This window comes from Choloepus didactylus, chromosome 4 (genome assembly GCF_015220235.1).
Source record: "Choloepus didactylus isolate mChoDid1 chromosome 4, mChoDid1.pri, whole genome shotgun sequence".
Classification (NCBI taxonomy): Eukaryota; Metazoa; Chordata; class Mammalia; order Pilosa; family Megalonychidae; genus Choloepus; species Choloepus didactylus.
The window spans coordinates 114,761,607-114,784,709 of record NC_051310.1 but is presented as its reverse complement, the minus strand read 5'-3'; the positions used below and the strand labels follow the sequence as shown (position 1 = coordinate 114,784,709).

The following is a 23,103-nucleotide window of genomic DNA, read 5'->3' as shown; positions in this document are numbered from 1 at the left end:
AAATATATTTACATGATTTTGATTATTTATGCCAATGAAAACAGCATAAAAAGGTGAAACAACATTCAGTTTAATGTAATTACTTAGTCTAAATAGCCTAATGGGCCTGAAGAACTTTTAACCTATAAAGATAAAGCAAAACCAGCCAATTAAATTTATTGGTTAAATGAATCAGAAGACATTATGCTCTGCAGAAATGTCCGGCCAAATTTTCCCAAGAACATTTTACTAGCCCAGTAGAGTTGCAGAACACCCTTAAATCTGATCATCTTGAATTGAAATACCTTAAAAGCTTAAATTCTATGAAAGAGGATACATGTGGAAGATCTTCAGAGCCAAATCCAGTTATCAGTTTTATTCCCCTTCCCCATCCCACCCCACCCCGCCAGCTTGCTGAGTTATCTTGGGTCTCCGGGAGACGACCTGGCTCAACAAATCAGAGATTTTAGCAGTGCGAACCTACTATTAGAATACAGCGGATATTAGTAACAAAAAACAGAGCAAATACTTCCAGTTTACAAATCCTGTAGCTTACATGTACTGTTTTAAATGTTTCACATTAAACAATTTAAAAGGTGACCCCCTTCCTCCAGGTCCCCGGGGTTTTTTTTGTTGTTGCTGTTTTGTTTTGTTTTGTTTTGTTTTTTTCCTGAAGTTTTTACAAGTATTTGCACTGTATTCTTTGCAAAATTCCTAATATCCTGCTTCGAGTCCTACATGTGACGTAGTAGAAAAATCACTCGCGCATCGTTCTCGAAGACACTTGTAAATTGGCAAAGAAACTGAAAGGAGAACAGGTGTGAGCGATAGGCGTTGACTGCTGTGAGCCTGCGCGGAGTGGCGCCGACTGACGGAACCCGGGCGAGCGAGCTCCGTGTTGCCTAGGGGACTAGTCCGGCGCAGGACGCGTGGCTTTTGCAGACCAGCTGGTTCCGTCTGGGGAAGATGGCGCTGGCTGGGGCGGCAACCCGGGAGCAGTTGGTATGCTGGTGTTGCCAGCAGTTGCGGAAAACTTTCGGCCTGGATGTCAGCGAGGAGATCATGCAGTGAGGACGGCTCGGGTCTTAGGCGGGAAGTTGCTGTGCGATGTGCACTGGCAATGCGAACGGGGATTCGGGGAGGACTGAGAAGTTGACGAGTGAAGAAACGTGATAAAGGGACTATTGTCTGTCTCTAGGCGAATTATGGTCTCCGACTTTGTAGTATAGTATTCTGAAATAGGGTGCCGGGATCCAAAATCTGCCACTGGCCTCTTTTCCTAGGAAAACGCCAAATTTCTGCTGATTAGAATTACAAGACTGTCCCGAGAGCCAATTTCCTTACAGATTCCGGAGGGAAGGGGCAAGCCAAATTGACTTTCCAGATATTTCTTACTCTGAATATTTTAGTTTTCCTCGTCTGGGTGTGTCAAATAGGACCTAGAATTTAATTGGAGGCGGCCTGGTATAGATATTGCTAATAGTTCTTGACTTAGGAGTCCCAGTTTCACTTTTCTTTTGCCATTTACCGGCTTTGGAACCTCGGGCAACTTAATTTTCCTCTCTATATCTTAGTTTCCTCATCTAGAAAATGACTCGTTAGCGGAGCTTATCTTTAATACTTAATGTTTCTTACAAAACGAAATGGAGATGGTGAATATGATTTAATATATGCCTTCAATTGATTTAACAAATATTTGTTGAGCTACTATTATATGCCAGGTACTGGGGCAACCAAGACAAACGATGAAGAAAATTGGGCTCTGTTTTGTTGATGAGTGTTGGAGGTGGGGGGAATGAAGGGTGTTGTAGGAGCACGGAATAAAAGCCCTTCGCAGACATTTGAGCAGCTTGGAAGTTTTCCTGAAAGGATGACATTTCGCTTGAGAACTAAAGGCTGGGTAGGTGGAGGTGCAAAGAATTCAGGCAGGGGGAAAACTTCTAAAAAATGGAACTTGATCAAGGAACCTGAAAGTAGTTGATTGACATTGAAACCTCAATGGCAATATTGGGGCTTTTGTAGGAAGTAAAGTGAGTTCCTGAGACTGGGAAAATAGACTTGTTGGCAAGGAGAGAATTGAGAGCCAATTTTAAAGGATTTTATTAAATAGTGGAATGGCCTACCCAAAAAATAGAACAGCCAAGTCATATAGTTTGGCTTTATCATTGTTTGAGGATATGATTAAATTGAACAAGTAGTTTCAAACATTTTTAAAAAGAAGTGGCTCACTACCAAATGAAAATGAAAATTTGCAACATATAAAGCAGAAAAAGTGTTTTTTATTAATGTAAGTAAATTAAAATTTACCACATTATTCACTCTAAAGTCACAGGAAGAAAAATTAAGGCCAATTTTGATGATTCAACATTTTGAAATGGGGTGTGAATAATAGATGTAGTCTTCTCAGTCTCAGAATCCAATTCTATTTTGTTTGCTTACTCAGTATAGAGAAAATTCTGATTCTCATAAATAATTGTTTATCAGCTCATTTTGCAGTCTCAGATTCTCTTCAGTTAAACTTATCCACAGCCTTGAAAGAGGAATGATAAGAAATTTCTGGGTTTTAAAAAAATTTTTATTTTCAGTACGTTAAATTGACCCATAAAAACATTCTAAAAATGTACATTTTTTCCTTTTTAACAAAATATATAATAAAACATAAAACCCCCAAAACAGAATACTGACATTTGCAATTCAAAATCAAATTAGCAGAATATTAAATATTTACAAAACTGTGTCTCTTAAAAATATTTATAAAGGTACATGCAGTTTTGTAGAATTGACATAAAATAATGGCTCAAAAATGGGAGAATTTTCATTCATTCCTAAAAATAAAATATGTCCAATAGAAGCTGTGAAGATTCTTGAGTACACAAGGTTTGTTTTTGGTTTCAGTACCAAAGCCTTTATCCTTTTTGTGCGTGTAAGAACTTACACATGTTCTTTTAAGAAACAGGTTGTGAGGGCTTACCACAGCATGTGAAGTTGCAGCTGGGGATGGGTACCCTTTCCCCACCCTCAGTCAATAGTATAATAGGAACCTGACTTTAGAAATTTCTGTTTTAAAATTGAATCACTAAGTATAGCTGAACACCTACTTGCATTTTTTTATCGTAAATATAAGTTAGACAAGAAGTGTCCAGAACCTAAAATAAGCATTAACACTGCTTTTGATACAATAATACTATTTGAAGTAGGTGTTCCAAGTTATTGCACAACAGATATTACACCAAGATGAAAGTATTTGCTGTATAAATTTGCTGGGCCTTGCCTAACATTTAACTGAGAATGATCCAGGAGTACTATAATAGTGTAGTAACTTGAACAATTTTGTATGCATGGTGTCACATAGGCCTGAATTAAAAAAACTAAATAATAAAACACAGCACAGACCTACTGCCTTCCTCATCAATGACACATAACACATTAAGAGCTATACATAAAGTTAGCATAACTTTATTCCACAGTCTACAGACTCCATTTTGATAAGATTTACTGTATAACATTCGGATGAATGTTGTTCTTTATTATACTTTGTTAAATAGTTAAAAAGAGATCTACTCAAGTGTTTCAGGAACTCTTTAAGTACTCTTCTGGTAATCTGAAAATTCCAGGATTAAATAATTCCTTGAGGTTCCCTACTGCCCTGTGAGTCTTTGATAATGTTAATCTTTTCGTGGGGGCTGATAAATTTGGGGATCAAATTGATTATAATGAAAAAATCCTGAAAAACCATTGTTTTTTTTTTTTTTTAAATCTATAGTGGGTTAGGATATGTTTTTAATGAGCCCCAAAGGCAGAGGTTTGTTCACCTATGTATCATTATTCTGCACATCTACCACTTCATTAGGGAGAAAATCTATTACATGTGCTATCAACAATGTGACAATGACTTTTTAAATTTAAAGGATATAGGAATATTATTATAATTTTTATTGCTTTCCATACCAGTGTGTCTGAATTACAGTTTATTCAGGTTTTATAATGCTTTCAGGATCTGATATCTTAATTTATAAGTGATTTTTATCACTTCTTTTTTCTCTAATGATAAAATATAGTCACTGTAGAAAACTAAAAAAAAAAAAAAAATCAGAAAAGGGTAAAGGAGGAAATCAAAATTACTGTCATACCACAATCTTGAGTTAATCACTGTTTCTCTGTGTTTTTTTCCTATGGGTATTATGTAATATATTTTCAAAACATATTCATTGTAGGGAGGAAAAAGAGAGACCACAAATGAATAAAAACTGCCTTTAAGCCTACCAACTCAGTGGTAACCATTTTGGTGTATAACCTTCTAGCCTTTTTTCTACATGTAAGTGTATGTATGTACACATTCTTTTTATAGAAATGGGGTCATTTGTTATACAGTCTATCCTACTACTTCACTTAACAATATAATAGGCACATTTTCCCAGGTCAATAATAATAATTAAAAATTTTCACTTGTAATGGTGCAATAATATTACACTCTGTAATATCCAAAAAACTCAATTTATTTACCTCTTCCCCTGTGAATGGATGTTTCCCATTTTTTTTGCTTATTCAAATAATGATGCAAGTAACTTTTTTTGCATAAGTTTTTCTGCATCTCTTACTTTGTATAGGGTGGTATAAATGGAATTATTGGATCATTTTTAAGACTTAAAATATTGGCTCATTGATTTCTAGAAAAGTTGTACTGATACTCCCAGCCATTTCACTTTAAGGAACCCTTTATAACTTTTCCTTAAGTTAGCTCTACCTATTCTAATGTGATACTAACTTGATTTATAATTTTTAAGAATGTTGAATCAGTAACTGCTTAGGTTGTAGTATATATTCATGTTTTTAACAAAAAGAGAAATTTTAGATTTTTCAATATAGGGTTAAATCATATTATTTCCAAAAGAATGTAACATCTACAGATTTGTAATTATAGAAAGTATTTCTATGTTAAGAATAGCCCCATGAGCCTATCCTAACACTGATTTGATTCTAGAAATACAGAGAAATAGTAAATAGGTAAATATTATGAAAGCTAGATTACGAACTACTTAGGTTAAGGTTCTTGTCCTAACAAATTTATGTACCTAGCATCTAGCATAGTACTTGGTTCAAAGTAAATATTTCAGTGGACTAATGAATTAATGGTTTCTACTATCTTGATTTCTGTTATGATTATGAAAAATCATAGCGTAAGCTAGCTTTGTTTCAACAACTTATGTCTTTGCCTTCTGAGGTATGTTTTGTCAATTGAGAGTGCTGAAGAGATACGAGAATATGTTGCTGACCTCCTCCAGGGAAATGAAGGCAAAAAAGGTCAATTCATAGAAGAGCTTATAATCAAATGGCAAAAGAATGATCATGAATTGATTTCTGATCCTTTGCAACAGAGCTTCAAAAAAGATGGTAAGCAGTGGTGGGTAGAAGAATAATAAAATACTGACAAAAAGTATATTAACAATAGGGGAAAATAAGGGGTATGGATAGTTTGGGTGTTCTTTTTATTTCTTTTTTTATTTTCTTTATTTTTTGTATTCTTTTTCTTTGTTTTGGAGTAATGAAAATGTTTAAAAATTGATTGTGGTGATGAATACACAACTATATGATGATACTGTGAGCCATTGATTGTATACTTTAGATGGATTATATAGTGTGAGTAAATCTCAGTAAAATTGCATTAAAAACAAACAAAAAACTCTAATGAGATGTCACTTCATACCCACTAGCATGGCCAGAATCAAAAAGTCAGGAAACAAGAAGTATTGGTAAGGATGTGGCGATATCAGAACCCTCAAACACTGTTTGTGGGGAAGTAAAATGTTCAAGTCACTTTTGAAAGCAGTGTAGTAGTTCCTTAAACAATTAAACATAGAGTTTGCATATGACCCAGCAATTCTATTCCTAGGTATATACACAAGATAAATGAAAACAGATGTCCATGCAGAATCTTGCACACTAATGTTTATAGCAGCACTTTTCATAATAGCCCAAATGTATATACAACCTAAATGTCCATCAGTGAACAAGTAGATAAACAAAATGTAGAATATTCTAAATTGATTGTGGTGATGGGGTGGTATGATTGAATAAACTAAAAAACATTGTATTGTGGATTGTATGGTATGAAAATTATATCAATGAAGTCTTTATAAAAATTTTTCTAAAAAGAAGGTAAGTTAAATTAATGTCCTTAAGTAAAGGTTGAAATACTGGTAACTGGAAAGGTTCATGGGACATAGTATTTTCTGTCACCACATGTATCTTCATAGCTAACTTAAGCAGAATCATGTGTGTAATTTTTTTTAGTTCAGTTCTACTCAATCTGTAATGAATATTGTTCTAGTTCATACTGTTTAAACTCAGAAAATATCACAAGAATACCTGTTTCCAGACATGAAATGTGGCTTCAGAATAATTTGAAAATGTATATAAGCATTAAAGGAACATTTTTCAGTTATGTGTTTAACCTGCATGAAAGTAAAATGTTAACCAATTACAGTATGAATAGCATTCCGTTAACTCTTTAGTTATATAGTACCAAAGAGGAGCATCAAACTAAATAATGTAACTCATCATCATACAATCTACAATATCAGAAATTAATTCAATTTTTTAGTCCTAGCCAGTAGTGTTTGTTTGAATTCTCTATAATTGAGTATAATCTTGAAAATGCTTTATATTTAATTCCGACTTGAGAGGGAAAGATAATTAATTTAAAAATCTGCCTGATTTGATGTTTTGGCTCAAAATATTAATTAAGCATTGCCTTCTCTTTATTAGCATTAGAGTTTCATCAGTGAATCCTGCTATTATCAATCTATGAACATATATATATATTTTTTTTTCTTTAAAGAAATTTTAGATGGGCAGAGATCAGGAGACCAGCTAAAGAGGAGTAGGCGGAAAGGGAGAAACAGACAGGAAGTTCCTGCATTTGCTGAGCCTGACACAGCTGTAGAGGTTAAAACACCTTTTGATTTGGCCAAGGTGAGTGCTTGTAGAATGAGGATTTTTCCTGGCTATATGGAGAAGAGGACTTGATTAATGTATTTCAGAAACAAAGTTTATAACTTGATCTGGACTGGTAATTTTTCAACAAGTACATGAATTTTGCAGAGAAAAAATGTTGTTGATGACATACTGTATCACGGGTTCGTCTCTATACACCTGAAACCTATGCTCTCCATTAGAAAAGGCCTGAGCCTAATCAGGTCATCATTCAAGGGGTTTGGAGTTCATCAAATAACCTCCCACTCAATTAATAGTATAGGGACAGACAATAGTTTAAAAATAAGTAACACTCAAGACAAGAATTCAACTTTAACACATTTTTACTAAAGGACCACTGAAGGTAAAAGGAACAAGTTTACAATGTAAAAATTAATTGATACATAACCAAGCCTGGGAGCCCCCACTCCTCCAGACTCAACTGGACATGAGGTCAGAAAGCTCCTTTTGTTTGAGTTACAGAGAATTTATAGTGTCTTGATTTATATCCAATTAAATCATATTCTATTTTTACATTTAAACCATGAATGTAAATGATGCATCGTGAGCATGAGTGATTCAGGGTCAAAGGAGTGTATCCGCAGTGTTATCTAAGACTTAGCCTTGAATGCCTGTAAAATTCTACTAAAAATATTTTTACTAATTAAGCTATGATTTCTGTAAGAGCAATATAATATACTTCCACTTATACAAAGTCTAAAAATCAGAAAAGAGAGTACTATTACTTGTCTTTAACTTGTTAATTTAGTTTTTTCATTTTATTCTATGATTAATTTAGTTACTACATCATACTGATAAACATACATCTGATTAGGACTGTATTCAACCTTGCTACATTGTTTATGACTTATTTATGATTAAAGTAACAGCTGCAGCCCCATCCCGTTTTCACAGAGGACCAGGTGATTACATGTTATCTAGATCTAAGAAGGTTGAAGGCTCTTTCTGCTTTTTTGAAAATAGTCGCAGTTTTTTTTAACTGATTAGGGTCTCCAGTATAATCTTATATTATGGGACTTGAAGGATATGAATTATCTGTCCCAATTATTATAGTAAGGCCTTTCCACTTTTTTTCATTTGGAACTTGTAGTTGAGTGTTTTTAGGTAAAAGTTCTGTTAAATATGCTTCTATATCAGAAGGTATAACAAGTTTTTCACTATCAGAACAGAAAACATCAGGTAGTATATGAGAGCAGCATAGAGAGAAGGAGTCAGCATCCTCATCATCAGATTCCTCAGTAGAGACATCATCCTGCAACAGCTGCTTTTGGGGAGGGGGCAGCCTGATTAAATAAGTATTATAGAGACATCTTTGCTTAGAGATGAGATTGATAGATATCTGATGATGGAAATATTTAAGGAAAGGTACCAGGGCTTCAACATTTTTTTGTACTTTTATACTTAAAAAGTACACAATTCTAGCTATTATTAGATGTTTTCCTATTTTGAGCCAACTTCCACCATCATTATCATCATAATAATTCAGCTTTTGGAGCTTTTTCACATTCTCTCTTTCAGCTCTCACAACAGCCCTGTGGGGGCAGAAATATTTATAATCGTGGCAATTTGACAGGATTACTTTCCCCAAAGAAGGGAATAGTTAATTAAGGTAAGAAAGAAAAGCAGTGACCAAAAAGTTCTTAGTGTGATGACCATGCGAAAAACATGGAAAATCCAGCAGCCTTTTGTGCAGAAATGGAAAAGCCAATCATTAAATTCATATGGAATGGAAGTGGGCCCCAAATAGCCAAAAACATATTGAAAAAGAAGAACAAAGCAACAGAAATCAAAACAGTTTGATGCTGGCATAAGGACAGACATACAAACCAATGCAGTTGAATCGAGAGTCCAGAAATAAGTCCACAAATCTATGGCCAAATGATTTTTGATAGTTGTGCTGAATCCATTCAATGTAGAAAAAATAGTTTCTTTCAACAAATGGTGCTGGAAAAACTGGATATTCACATTCAAAAGAATGAAATTGAACCCAACCTCATACCATACACAAAAAGTAACTCAAAATGGATTAACAACCTAAATATAAGAACAAATATTATAAAATTCTTAGAGGAAAACATAGGGGAAAATCTTTAGGACCTGGTATTAGGCAATGGATCCTTAGACCTTATACCAAAAGCTTGAGCAACAAAAGAAAAAGATAAATTGGACTTCATACTGCGACAACACATAGTATAATTTTGTGTGATTTTTATAAATGTGCATAAATGGTACAGTGTATTATTTTGCAAACTGTTTTTAGAACTCTGTATTTTGGAGAACTGTGTGTGCTGATATATAGATTTGGTTTGTTTCCTTAACTCCTATGTAATACTCCATTGATTTAATTTCTCCATTTATTAATTTATTCTTGCACATTTGTATTATTTCTCATGTATTGCTATTATGAATAGTGCTGCAAAGAACATTCTTATATATATTTTCTTTGTCTACATTTGAGACAGTCGCTCTACAGTATAGTTACCTGTTACAGAATTGCTGAGTTATACATGTCCTTAATTTTTCTTTTGTTCATACAACCAAATTAGTCTCTAAAATGCTTGTACCAATTTTATACTCTCACCAGCAGGATAAGAGATTTTTCTTTCCTGTCTTTGCCAGTACAAAGTTTTGTCAGGATTTTTAAGTTTTACCCTATATTAAGGATGAGAAATAGTATTGCATTTAAGTTTGCATACCTGTGAATTCTAAAGAAAGAGTTGGTATCATTTTGGAGGGTGGTTTTTTATTTGTTTTTTGGCTTTTTGGCTTTTGGGATTTTCTCTTCTATGAACTACTTAATCATATCCTTGGCCTGTTTTTCTACTTAGTTGATGATCTTTTAAAATTGATTTATAGGAATTCTTTGCTTATTCTCTGTATTGCTCCTTTGTTATATCAGTTACAGATATTTTCTGTCATTTTGTCCATTTTTTATTTGTCCTTTGTTTTGACTCAAATTTTTTTTTTATTTTGACTTAGTGAAATGTATTGGTCTTTTTTTTAAAAGTTTTTATGACTTATTCTTAAGGCATTTTTCCCACCCCAATGTGAAAAAGATATTCTTGTAAATTTTTTTAATAGTTTAAAGGTTTTAATAGTCACATTTAGGTTTATAATCCAGCTACACATTATTTTGACTAATCTTATTCAGTACTCTTTCTTATCAGTAAAAATACTTATATTTTAAGTAGCATATATATTTTATATATGTATATATGTTATATATGGTAATTGAAAGTATATAGAATATTAATAAAATACAGTGGAAGCATAAAGTAATGAAAATATTTTCTTGTCAGGATGATGAAATAATGGTTGAAATTGTTAAAGTGTTATTTCATACATACTTATTTCATAGTTTTATTTAGTAATTATTTGAAATAAGCATAAAATACAATAGTAATCTTTTGATAATTCAATTTTAATATTCAGGAGAGAAGGTTGTAGAAAATAACTTGAGTTTTCTTCTTTGAACCACTTTCCTAAGGATTCTTTTTTAAAACTTTAGTTTTGGTTTTAAATGTTTTGAAGTTACTTTTAAATAATTTAAAAATTGTTGTTTGCCAATGTCTTTGAGTATTTCTTTTTTGTAACTTTTAAACCTTTCAATTTACTTTATCCTGTTTTGCTCTTATCTGTTTGGTCAACTCACTTATTTACCAATCCACATTAAAGAAACCTGTATGGGCTGCTTCTACTACTACAACGTAGCTTTTTAGCGTTAATGTTAATGGACCTTAATAAGTAATATAGTGCCTTGATGCTAAGTAGGTTTCAGAAGGTAAAATAAAAGTTCTGTTTCACTCTTGTGTACTCAGGCTTAGGTGGGGAATGATTTTCAAATTAGTAATGATGTAACATTAACTTCCAGTCTCTTAATGCTTTAAAAGTTATTTATACCTCAGTAACTTTGTCTGAGTCTGTATTTTGTCCTTGAGAGTTTTGCACTTATTAAAAGCAAACTTGTGTAAAATGTTTGAAAAAGTGCCATGAGGCACTTCCAGGAAGATGGTGGAATAGGTGAGGCAGAACCGGCTTCACCTCCGTGAAAGTAACTAGAGAGGGGCCAGCGGATTTCAGGGACTGCAATTTCGGGGTGTGACCAGCATAGAGGGTCCCCCACAGTACATGAAAGGGACACCAATGCAAATGGAAGAGAGAAGGAAGCTCAAGAGACAGGGTGAGTTTGTTCTTGGACTGCCTCCTGAGCGGCAATGGCAAGAACACCACCAGGCAAGAGAATGAGCCAGCAGCTCTCCACTCCCATGCACCTACCTTGACAGTTAGCTGGGGAGGTGATCCTCCACAGCCAGACAGTAGGGAGCTCCTGTAAGTGAATCCGGTGGGCAGTATTTGCTCTCCCCACACGGAAGTGCAGGGGTGCAACAGTGAGAAGCGGCGAGAAGTGGAGAAGGGAGAGGTGCCATACTGACGATCAGGAGCCCCTCCCATACATACCCCAGAGACTCACGGGTGCATGGCAGGCAGGGAGTGGGCTGGTAGGGCCCGCGTTCCATCTGCAGGGTGCCCTTGAGAGGACCCTGCCTACTTGCTCAGGGCCCATGTCGCAGCCCTAGGGGCGGGCAGTCCCCAGTGCATATGGAGATCTGGTGCACTGATTGGTCCCCCACCCGGTTTGGACTCTGCCTACTGCACAGGAGAAAACCAGCGAAGACCTACTTGAGAGCGCAACCTGCTGGTAGGTTAGGGAAGCTGCACTCCAGCAAGCTATAGCTTTACCAAATTATATATAAGTGCTCAAATAATCCTACATTTCCCAAAATAACCCTATCAAGACAAGCAAATGCCCCAAAGCCAAAAGAAAATTACAAAGCACTTGAAGAATCTAGAAGATATGCACAAGTCAAACGAACAAATTAAAAAGCTGGAAGAGACACAAAATTTGGAGCAATTAATTTAAAAAGTACAAACAAATCTCTAAAACAACTTCAATGAGATGGCTAAAGACATAAAGGAAATCAAGAAGACTCTAAAAGAGCATAAAGAAGAATTTGAAAGAGTAAATAAAAAATAGACCTTATGGAAATAAAACACACTATGGATCAAATTAAAAATATGCTAGAGATACACAATAGCAGATTTGAAGAAGTAGAAGAAAGAATAAGTGAACCTGAGGACAGAATAATTGAATGTGAGCACACAAAAGAACAAATGGGGAAAAAAATTAAAAATTTGAAGTGGATCTTAGAGAAATGATTGGCAGGATATAAAACTGTTCAGCTTTAGGAGATATCAGTTTACCTTCCCACCAGCAATATATGCGAGTTCTAATGCTCTGTATCCTCTCCAACACTCTGTTTTCTGTCTTTTTCAATTTAGCGCTTTTGGTTGGTGTGTAGTGATACTATGTTGTAGCTTTGGTTCACATTTTCTTGATAACTACTGAAATTGAGTACCTTTTCATGTGTATATTGGTCATTTGGATATCTTCTTTTATGAAGTCTCTGTTTATATATTTTGCCCATTGTTCTATTGTGTTATCTGTCTTTTTCTTGTTGATTTCTTACTGGTTCCATTTTTATTGACTTTCTTATTTATTTTATTGTTTGTCCATATTTACAAATCCATGAATATCATCTGCTTTTAGGGGCATTCTTTTTTTTTTAAATGCAATTTTATTGACATATATTCACATACCATACAATCATCCAAAGTGTACAATCAGTTGTTCACAGTATCTTCACATAGTTGTGCATCATCACAGTCAATTTTTGTAACATTTTCATTACTCCAAAAAATAAGAATAAATATTAAAGTAAAAAGGAACACCCAACAGCTCATACTCCTTTTTCCTCCCTATTATTCATTTACTTTTTGTCCCCTTTTTTTCTACTCATTAGTCCATACACTGGATAGAGGGAGTGTGAGCTACAAGGTTTTCACAATCACGCAGTCACACTGTATAAGTTATATAGTTATTTGATTGTCTTCAAAATCGAGGATACTGGATTGCAGTTCAACAGTTTCAGATATTTCTTTCTAGCTAATCTAGTATACTGAAAACTAAAACTAAAAACTAAAAACTGTATAATGCATAAGAATATCCTTCTCTTCCCCCTTGTGGTCAAGAAGGCTTTCTCAATCCCATGATGCTAGGTCCAGGCTCATCCCCGGGAGTCATGTCGCAGGTTGCCAGGGAGATTTACACCCCTGGGAGTCATGTTCCATGTAGTGGGGGAAGGCACTGAGTTTACCTGCTTAGTAGGCTCAGAGAGAAACGGGAGGGGCATTCTTCTTTGTGTGATCTCCAATTCAGGTGTGCTTAAAGATGTCATATATACATTTTGATTGTTACATTTATCTTCCACCAGCCATGATAGGGAGCTGAGAGCTACTAGCAGAGAAGGCAAGTTAATTGTCTAGTTTTTCTAGAGCATAACTTGTCCTCAGACCCTTGATAACAACTACCTTGTGTTTTCCCACTCTTCCTTCTTTCATGGTTCCTGGAAAGTATATAATTTATTAGACAGAGGTAGGGGTCTTTCCCCCTTGACCATTTTTTTTGTCCTTAATTTTTGATGTTATTTCTGATGTCTTTGTACAATTAGGCACAAGAGAACAGTAACTCCTTAAAGAAGAAGACGAAGTTTGTCAACTTATATGCAAAAGAGGGACAGGACAGGCTTGCAGTCCTGCTCCCTGGTCGCCACCCTTGTGATTGCCTGGGACAGAAGCACAAGCTCATAAATAACTGTCTGATCTGTGGGCGTATTGTTTGTGAACAAGAGGGCTCTGGCCCCTGCTTATTCTGTGGTTCTCTGGTAAATTGTTCTTTTCCATTTTATTTTATTGTGCTTTGAGTTAATATATAGAGCCTTTCCGATCCCTAGTAATTCCTCTTTTCCTTAGTGAATTTCTTCCCTAAGATGTCCATTGTACTCTAGTAGCAAGGATTTGATTAGTCAGAAACTCAAGTTTTTATCCTAGTACTGAGGCCTGTTAGTGAGAAGGTTTTGAGAATGTGCATTATTGAAAGATCCATGTCTCACATCAAATTAACTTCAAGAAAATTTTAGGGTCTGAAATGTCAAAACATTTTTTAGTCAAATTCTTCAGATGTGGTTCATATCCCTAGGGGAGGAGAGCCACTGTGACATGATCCTCAGCCCATTATAGCTTCTCTTTCCAGGACACATCCCTATTATAGCTCTTTCCTATCTGAGAGAATGACCTCAAGTATGTAGCACTAATGTGCAGTCCAGAAAACTTATTCTGCCAGTTGAGGAGGCTAGCAGAAGCAGTGGCAGTTAGTATTGGCGAAGGCATCCATTTTATATTGCTTTATTTTCCCTCCTTTGATGATGCCCGTAATTTTTATATAAGCTTAGAATATACACTGATAGACAATAGGTGACCTAAAAAATATAGTGTTTGCCAATAAAATGTTCATGAAATGATAGATTTCCTCCCATATGGGGGCTTTCTCTAGAGAAACATCCTACAGGTCCTGGCTGAAACTGTATGCCATTGAAGCAATTGCTAGAAAGTACACTATCTTCTGTTAGGTCCCTTGGATACTTCAGTTCAAGAAACTAAATAATGTAAAGCAGATTGTCTTGAAGCCTTACAGTTTTATAAACCCAGTTTAAAATCGGTTATAAGTAGCCTTTCTCAGCTTCCCCTCTTGTAATTTCAGTGATTTTTACATAATATATCCATTTATTTTGTAAGTAGGTAATGTTCAAAGGTAAAGAAACAAAATGTATAGTATAAAAGCTATACTAATTCTCACTCCTGGAATTATAATTCACTTCTTTTTCTGGTTCCTTCTAATAAAGTAACTGCTTGTAATTTCTTTTATAAAACTAGGGCTTAAAGATTAAGAATTGGAAGGCTTTAAAAAAAAAAAAAAACACTCTTGTGTGTTCTTTCCAGTATTTTCTCGGTAGTGGCAAATCTTTGTCCTTTGAGAATAGGTTAGATTTTTTCTTTTAAACCATCAGTCATTCCACAGACACCTGCAGTGAGATCAGTTTTATTGTACAGCTTATACAAGAAGGGAGAAATGGAAAGAGACCTAAGGAAAAACTCATTTGGATATATCATTTTGGTATGTTTTTCTGGATCAGAAAGCACATATAATGTGTAATTTGATGTTGCTTTTTAGGTCTATCAAGCAAACAATGTGATTTAACTTTTTCTTACTACCTTATAGGTATGTACTCATGAAGAACAGGATATTTTGCAGCGTGACTCAAACAAGAGCCAGAAACTGCTGAAGAAGCTCATGTCAGGTAGGCAGCAATCTTCTGATTGGATCACTGTGGTGATGAGTACATTTTGTTTCATCTGTTGAGTGTTTCTCTTTTCTGGTATGGAAGAAGCAGTTCATATATCTTTTGTTTTATTTCCTTGGAATAAATTCCTAAGAATAAGATTACTGAGTCAAAAAATATGATCATTTTTGACCTTTGAGAGGTATGTTCCAAATTACTTTATCAAAGTATTGTACTACAATACAGCAAAATTATCAAGTACCTCTCAACCTTCTGTAATTGAGTTTTGACATTTTTTTTTACAGTGGTAGAGTTGTATTTTAAAATTATTAATGAAGTGAATATGTCTCCATATTTCTTCAGTTAGGATTTATTTAAAGACATTGTTATGAGGAAAGATAGTTCTAAATGCCTTTCAGGACACAAGAATAACCTCTATTTTTTTTTTAAAGAAAAATTTCTTAGAACTTTGAACAGGTTTAGAGTTTTTTTGTATATTGAACTAGAGAAATTGTGATTTATATAACAATCATGCATAAAATACAGGATTCCCATATACCACGTTATTAACACCTTGCATTGGTTTGATACATTTGTTACAATTGATGAAAGCACAGTTTTGTAATTATTCTGTTTACTATAGTTCATGGTTTAACTCATAGTTCACTGTGTTCTGCAGTTCTATGGATTTTTTTTTTAATTTTATTCTAGAACCAAATATACAATCTAACATTTCCCTTTTTAACCACATTCAGATACATATTTCAGTGCTCTTAATTAATTGATCAAATAATTTGTCAGAACTTCACTCCTTTTTCAGGCTGAATAATATTTCATTGTGTATATATATTACATTTTGTTTATCCATTCATCAGTTCATGGACACTTGGGTAGCTACCATCTTTCAGGCTTGAAGTTTTAGGTAAAGAGAAAGGTCAGCTTTCATTACAGTCAAATTGTTTCCCTAATACAATTTGGATGGTGGTTTTACATGACCTGTGATTCTCTTTTCTGGGATATATATTTATGATATGTTGTTATGTAGGAGGTAGCATGGGGTGGTGGACAGTATATGGGCCAGAGTCACACAGAACTGGATTCAAATTTCATTTCTGCCTTCTAATTTCTGAGTCAATTCAGTAAATTTATTAGTGTCTTCAAACTTCACTTGTCATATCTGTAAAACAAAGTTAATAAAAACTGTTTTACCAGATTAATGTGAAAATTAATATCATGTATATTAAGTGCCCTAGCATCTAATAGGTTCTCATTAACTAATAAGTTCTGCCCGTCCCTAAAATTTCTTCTCTTCTTCCCTTCCATTATTTAACTTTTAGTTTTGATATATAAAAGTATATTTAAATGTGATATTTAGTCCTGCAATCAGTAAAAAATTTTTATTTACAAGGTACTTGTATGTCATGTTGATAGCTTTTTACCAAATTTCTACAAGTGAAGTAAAGGACAATAATGTTGATTGAGAACCTGTTATTTGTCAAACACTGTTTGATGCTTTACAGGTAAAGCCTGGCCTGTGTACTTACTTATTTCTCTTAGAAATGAAGGCTCTAGGCCATCGGGGCAGAAGCATATCTTCTCATGTTTTGTTCTTTGCTCCATAATGATACAACTAAGTTTGTATTATAGACCAGTTGGTTTTTTGTTCAATTTCCTTACTGAATTCCAGGGACAGAGAATTCCGGAAAGGTGGACATCTCTACCAAGGACCTTCTTCCTCATCAGGAATCGCGAATTAAGTCTGGTCTGGAAAAGGCTATCAAGCATAAAGACAAACTGTTAGAGTTTGACAAAACTAGGTATGATGTAGTTAGAATAGCAAATGCTAAGAAATAAATTAGTCTACAGATTATAGCCACTAAAATATTATTTTACAAGTTGATATCTTCTCAGGGTGGGGGTATGAAAGAGATTATGCAAAAGAGACCTACTTCTTGTTTCAAATCCAGTTTTGAAAAAAAAAGGCTCTTTAGCATTTTTTGATTCTTGGCAAATGCTAGTACACTAGTATATCCCCCGGAAAGTTGACTTGGATTGACAGAATTCCCCATTTTTTCAATTGCAGCCGTTCAGTCAGTCAGTGAACAAATATTAGAGGGCTTATCATGTCATGTGCCAATTGCTGTGTTGGCCTCTGGAGAACCTGTAAGAAATTACTTCTGGAAGAGCCTAGGTAATGACATATAATGGGCATGACTTACCCTTTTCCTTCCCTTTGTCACTGAGTTTGTTTTCTGATTCAATAATTAATTATTAGAACGTACATAAATTGGCTTTTACAGTCCTATACTGTTACTGTTTAGTCCACTGACATCTCTTCAGGAGACAGATTTGTGGATTTAAGTTCTATTTTTTATTTCCTTCTCTTTTTTTTCCTTTGGACAAAAAAATATGTATTGAAAACTAGTTAGTGGTAAAGAATATTTAGATAGAACATATATACTCTCTTCTCAAGTGACCATGTGAAGTTACGTGAGAGTCCTGAGAAAGATTCTGAATCTCTCACTTACTATTACTGACCTGGGAGACCATTCCTGGCATTACAATCCTTTAGTAAGCAGTACCTGCTGATTCCAAACCATTTGCAATGTATACATTAAATGTAATTTATAAAATTGTTCCCTAAGTAAGCCCATCACAAGGTGTGTAACTTATGTTCACTCTTAATTCTTTAATATAACATTTAGCTCTTCTCAGTAAAACTTACCATTAGAAATGGAATTAGAAATGAACTACATGTCTTGATAACTAAAAACAGAACAGAGTCTCTCCCTGTTGATATTGCTGCTTTGCTGGTGTGTCCAAGGGCAAAAATTTTATTATCTAGTTTCACTTATGGGACCAATTTCCTCCTGAGTCCTCTTAAACTTTCCACTTTAGGAAAATTCTGCTTACAACTTAAAATCCTGCTGAGTCCTGAAAATTTGAAATAATATATGAATCTGATTTCAGTATATCCCTTATGCCTATGCATATCACTAGTTTATAATTTTGCACAAATTCAATTTTAACTGGTTTTGTGACTTTGGAATAGTCAATTAACTTCTACAGACCCCAGATTCATTATCTGTAGAATAAGAGGGTAGGATCATTAAGAATCCTTCTAGTCCTCAGTTTGTAGGTTGGTATAATTTTAGAGTTAGGCCTGATTGTCATACTTTGGAACTTGGCATAGGGTATTAGTGGAGGAATTGGAGATAGGGTTCTGTGGGAGGAGGGGGGATGTTGACATATAGTAGTAGAGTAATGGATTCTCTTCAGAGTTACTAGTTAAGCCCCAGCCACAGGACTGAGATTCAGGATAAAACTCCAGTTTCTGAAGGAGGAACAAATAGGTATGGTAGGAATAGGCTGGTTCCTAATTATAGAGGGATTATTATATTAAGTAGGCTGCATGCACTTAGATGCAGTGAAACCAGGCTGAAGTACAGTTATTAGAAGGTGAAGACTGGGCTAGAAAGAAAGGTAGGACAATGGATTATGGTGCTGTATCTTTTCCAGCCTGAAGTTGAGGTTAGTTCTAGGACCTGGGCTGAGCCTACAGTGGGGATAAGATATATACAAAAGCTGGGAAGTAAGCAGGGCTTGATCTGATTTATGAATATGCATGGGCATTTATATTTGAGGCAGTAACCTCTAGAACAGCTTAAGAATGAGTTACTTTTGAACAGTTCCTAATAATAGATCCTTTTATCAACAGGTCATCTTATTGCCATGTATTCTTTTTTTTTTTCCCTTAGTGTTCGAAGAACTCAGGTCATTGATGATGAGTCTGATTACTTTGCCAGTGATTCTAACCAGTGGTTGTCCAAAATTGAGCGGGAAACTCTGCAGAAACGAGAGGAAGAGCTGAGAGAACTTCGACATGCCTCTCGACTCTCTAAGAGGATCACCATTGACTTTGCAGGCAGGAAGATCCTGGAAGAAGAAAATCCATTAGCAGATTATCACAGCAAGTAAGTGGGCTGAACAAGGGAGAGCAGTTTGATTATAAAGGACGTCCCCCCTCAGTCTTGTTGTTGATTTTAAAGTAATATATTCATTTGAAATAGAGAACAGGTAGAAAACATATAGAACAACATGTAAGAATAGCTAAGAAAATTTTGAAAATGAGCAATGAGGGGAACTTGTCCTTCTAGATAAAAACAGTTTTTTATAAAGCTTTAGTAATTAAAACAATGAGGTACAGTTTGGGCACAGGAATAGATAATGAAACGTTGTAGAATCCAGAAAGATAACCCGTGTGTGTACATTGGGTGTGCTTAATGTCTTATATGGGTGTGGATTTAGTAATCAATAAAGGTAACATTTCTAACCAGTAAGAAAAGGATTGAGTGTATGATGTTGGAATGATTGGCCATCAGTATGGGAAAAATATTAGGTTATGTATTTATCTCAAACCATACTAATTAAATGGGCAGAAGAGCTAAATGTAAAAGAGAGAAATAAAAGGATCAGAAAGTAATATTGAATGTAGAAGAATATTTTATAGTTTTGATGTGAAAAGGCTCTTTCTAAGCAAGATACAAAACCCAGAAGTCATAAACACATAAGATATTGTAAATAAAGTATAAAGACAGTACTAGACTGGAAGAAAATATTTTAAAGATTTTTTTTATAGTCAAAAGAGCAGTATTTATATTATATAAATAAATCCTGAAATTAAGGGATAAAGACAAAAAAATCCAGTAGAAAATAGGCAAAGACTAAGTCCAGACAATTCACAGATTAGGGAATAAAGATAGGCAATAAACATTTTAAAAGATGCTCAACTAGTAATTAGGGAAATGCAAATTTAAAAACCCAACACAGGCATTGTGGGAAGATGACAGAGTAGAAAACTCCAGGAACCAGTACCTCCATGAAAACAACTATTGAACTGGCAGGAGCTATCTGAATCAACTATTTTGAACCTCTGGAGTCTAGTGGAACATTGTGCAGCAACCAGGGAAGAGCTAGAGGAAGAGGTTGGTAACTTGAGTTCAGTATTGGTGAATTTCACCCTCCATGCAGTGGCTACCAGCCCCCAGCCCCCAATCGCATAGCAGGCAGCAGTGGGGACTATAGCTCAGGCTCCTGGAGCAGCTAGCTGGTACCAGTGTGGGCTACAAGAATCTAGTCCTCCAAAATCCGGGGATGCATGGTCCGACTGCTGATCACTGCTTTTGATCAGCTACTTCAGATAACATGGGTCCCTGGCTCTAGGGTGTCCATTGTTCTAACCCTCCCTCCTCTGCCCAGTCCCCCAGGCAAAAGTGGCAGAGGAGTCTTAAAGAGGCTGTACTTATTTTTTTTTAATCTCTTTTCACTTTCCATTCCCTGACTGGGGGCAAAAACAGTTTGGAAAGGTCACAAATAGACCACTTCAGTCCCCAACAAAACAACAAAACAACCATTACTCCCAAAAGAGTGGGAGAACTAGATTTTCAGAGTCACAACAACATAATAGAATGTCCAGTTCTCACCCAAATAAATTACAAAACACAAAGAAACAGGAAAGTATGACCCTTTAAAATTTGGCAGAAAACATCCCAGAGGAAGCTTATACATTAGAACTGTTAGTCAAAGACTTGACATCAACTATCTTAAATATGTTCAATGAGCTAAAGAAATCCATATAAAAAGAACTAAAGGAAATTAGGAAAATGTCTGAACAAAATAAAAAGATGGAAATTAAATAGAAAACAGCAGAAATTTTGTAGCTGCAAAATACAGTATTTGAAATGTAAAGCTCTTTAATGGATTGAACAGCAGAATTGAACAGGCAGAAGGAAAGGATCAGTCAACTTGAATACAGGACAATTACAATTATCCAGTGTGAGGAACAGAAAGAAAATAATGGAGAAAAATAGCCTAAGCGAAGTATGGGACACCATCAAGCATACCAACATATGTATCATTGGAGTCCCAGAAGGACAAGAGAGAGTGAAAGGGGCAAAAAGAAGTATTTGAAAAAATAATGGCTGAAAATGTTCCCAATCTGATGAAAGTCATGAATATATACACCCAGGACAATCAGTGAACTCCAAGCAGTATAGACTCTATGAGATCTACACAAAGACACATTGTAGTGAAATTGTTGAACTCCAAAGACAGAGAAAGAGAGGACTTTGAAAGCAGCAAGAGAGAAGAGACTTGTCTCATACTGGGGAGCACCAATAATACTAACAGCAGATTTCTTAACAGAAACCATGGAAGTCAGAAGACAATTGAACGGCATATTTAAAGTCCTTAAAGAAAAAAATTATGAAGCAAGAATTCTATACCTAGCAAAGTTATCATTCAAAACAAAGGAGAAATTAAGGCATTTACAGATAAACGAAAGCTGAAAGAATTCCTTAGCAGAAGACTCACCCTACAAGAAATGCTAAAGGGAATCTTTCAGGCTCAAATAAAAGAACACCAGACAGTAATTCAAAGCCATAAGAGAAATAAAGAACACTGGAAGAGGTATCTACATAGGTAAATATAAAATCCTATATTGTATTCCTATTGGTTTGTAACAGTTTTCTCCCCTATATTACTTAACAGATGTGTAAATCTATGTTAATGGGCATACGATGTATAAAAGTGTAATCCAAGTCAATAACAATATAAAGGGAGAGGGATGGAGATATTTAGGGGTAGAGAGTTTGTATATTACAGAAACTAGGTTGGTATGGAGACATGGACCCCGCCTATTCAGAGTGGGTCTTGATTTAATCACTGGAGTCCTATAAAAGAACTCACAAACAGGGGGAGCTCTTATCAGCTGAGAGGGACATTTTTGAGGGAAGCTAAGAGCTGACACTGATGTTAACACTTAGAGGTGCTTGGAGACATTTGGAGACTAGGTTGTTATTAGTTTAAGATATTAATTGTAATTACGAAGGTAGCCACCAAGAAAGTAACTAAAAAATATAGAAAAAAGAAAAGACGGGAATCGAAATGCTACACTGCAAAAAAAAACAAAAAACAAACAAAAACACCCACTTTAAATACAAAAAATGGCAGTGTGCCAGTTTGGATATATTATGTCCCCCCAAAAGCCATTTTCTTTGATGCAGTCTTGTGGTGGGGCAGATTTATCTTTTAATTGAGATTTTCCATGGAGATGTGACTCAATCAACTGTGAGTAAACATTTGATTAAATTATTTCCATGGAGATACGGACCCCGCCTATTCAGCGTGGGTCTTGATGTAATCACTGGAGTCCTATAAAAGAACTCACAAACAGGGGGAGCTTGTATCAGCTGAGAGGGACATTTTGGAGGGAAGCTAAGAGCTGACACTGATGCTAACACTTGGAGATGCTTGTAGACATCTGGAGATGCTAGCCCAGAGTTTGCTCTGGAGAAGCTAAGAGAGGACCTGATGCTTAGATGTACAGGAGTTGAAGAAGCTAAGAGAGACCCAGAGACATTTTGGAGAAAGCCATTTTGAAATGCAACCGGGGAGCAAAGGAAAAGTAGATGCCAGCCATGTGCCTTCCCAGCTGACATAGGTGTTCCAGATGCCATTGGCCATTCATCAGTGAAGGTATCATCTTGTTGATGCCTTAGTTTGCATACTTTTATGGCCTTAAAACTATAAATATGTAACTTAATAAATCCCATTTATAAAAGCCAATCCATTTTTGGTATTTTGCATAATGGCAGGATTAACAAACTGGAACAGGCAGTAATGGGGTAACTAAGGAATAAAAAAATATTCAATACATGTAGAAAACAAATAGCTAAATGCCAGAAATAAATCCTTCTTTCTCAGTAATTACCTTAAATATCAGTAGATTACCCTTTTAAAAGGCAGAGATTGGCAGATTAGACAAAAAAGCGTGATCCATCTATATACTGTCTACAAGAGACTCACTTGAGGTACAAAGAGGTTGAAATTAAAC

The 23,103-nt window shown here is 35.2% G+C and overlaps 1 protein-coding gene across 3 annotated transcripts in view; it reads left to right on the top strand.

The window, feature by feature from the left end:
• The first annotated feature begins 905 nt into the window (after positions 1-905).
• Positions 906-23,103, top strand: part of TRIP4 (thyroid hormone receptor interactor 4) — a 98,003-nt gene continuing 75,805 nt past the window's right edge. For 2 of the 3 annotated variants that reach the window (XR_005216445.1, XM_037833718.1), the window contains exons 1-7: positions 906-1,046; positions 5,201-5,370; positions 6,818-6,951; positions 13,542-13,754; positions 15,149-15,227; positions 16,897-17,026; positions 18,968-19,183. Coding sequence is in view for 2 of the 3 variants with exons in the window: in XM_037833718.1 (XP_037689646.1) it covers positions 946-1,046; positions 5,201-5,370; positions 6,818-6,951; positions 13,542-13,754; positions 15,149-15,227; positions 16,897-17,026; positions 18,968-19,183 (1,043 nt within the window). In the remaining variant the exon portion in view is untranslated. Of the gene's footprint in view, positions 1,047-4,193; positions 4,295-5,200; positions 5,371-6,817; positions 6,952-13,541; positions 13,755-15,148; positions 15,228-16,896; positions 17,027-18,967; positions 19,184-23,103 lie in introns of all 3 variants that reach the window. The other variant, XM_037833719.1, reaches the window with a different exon arrangement.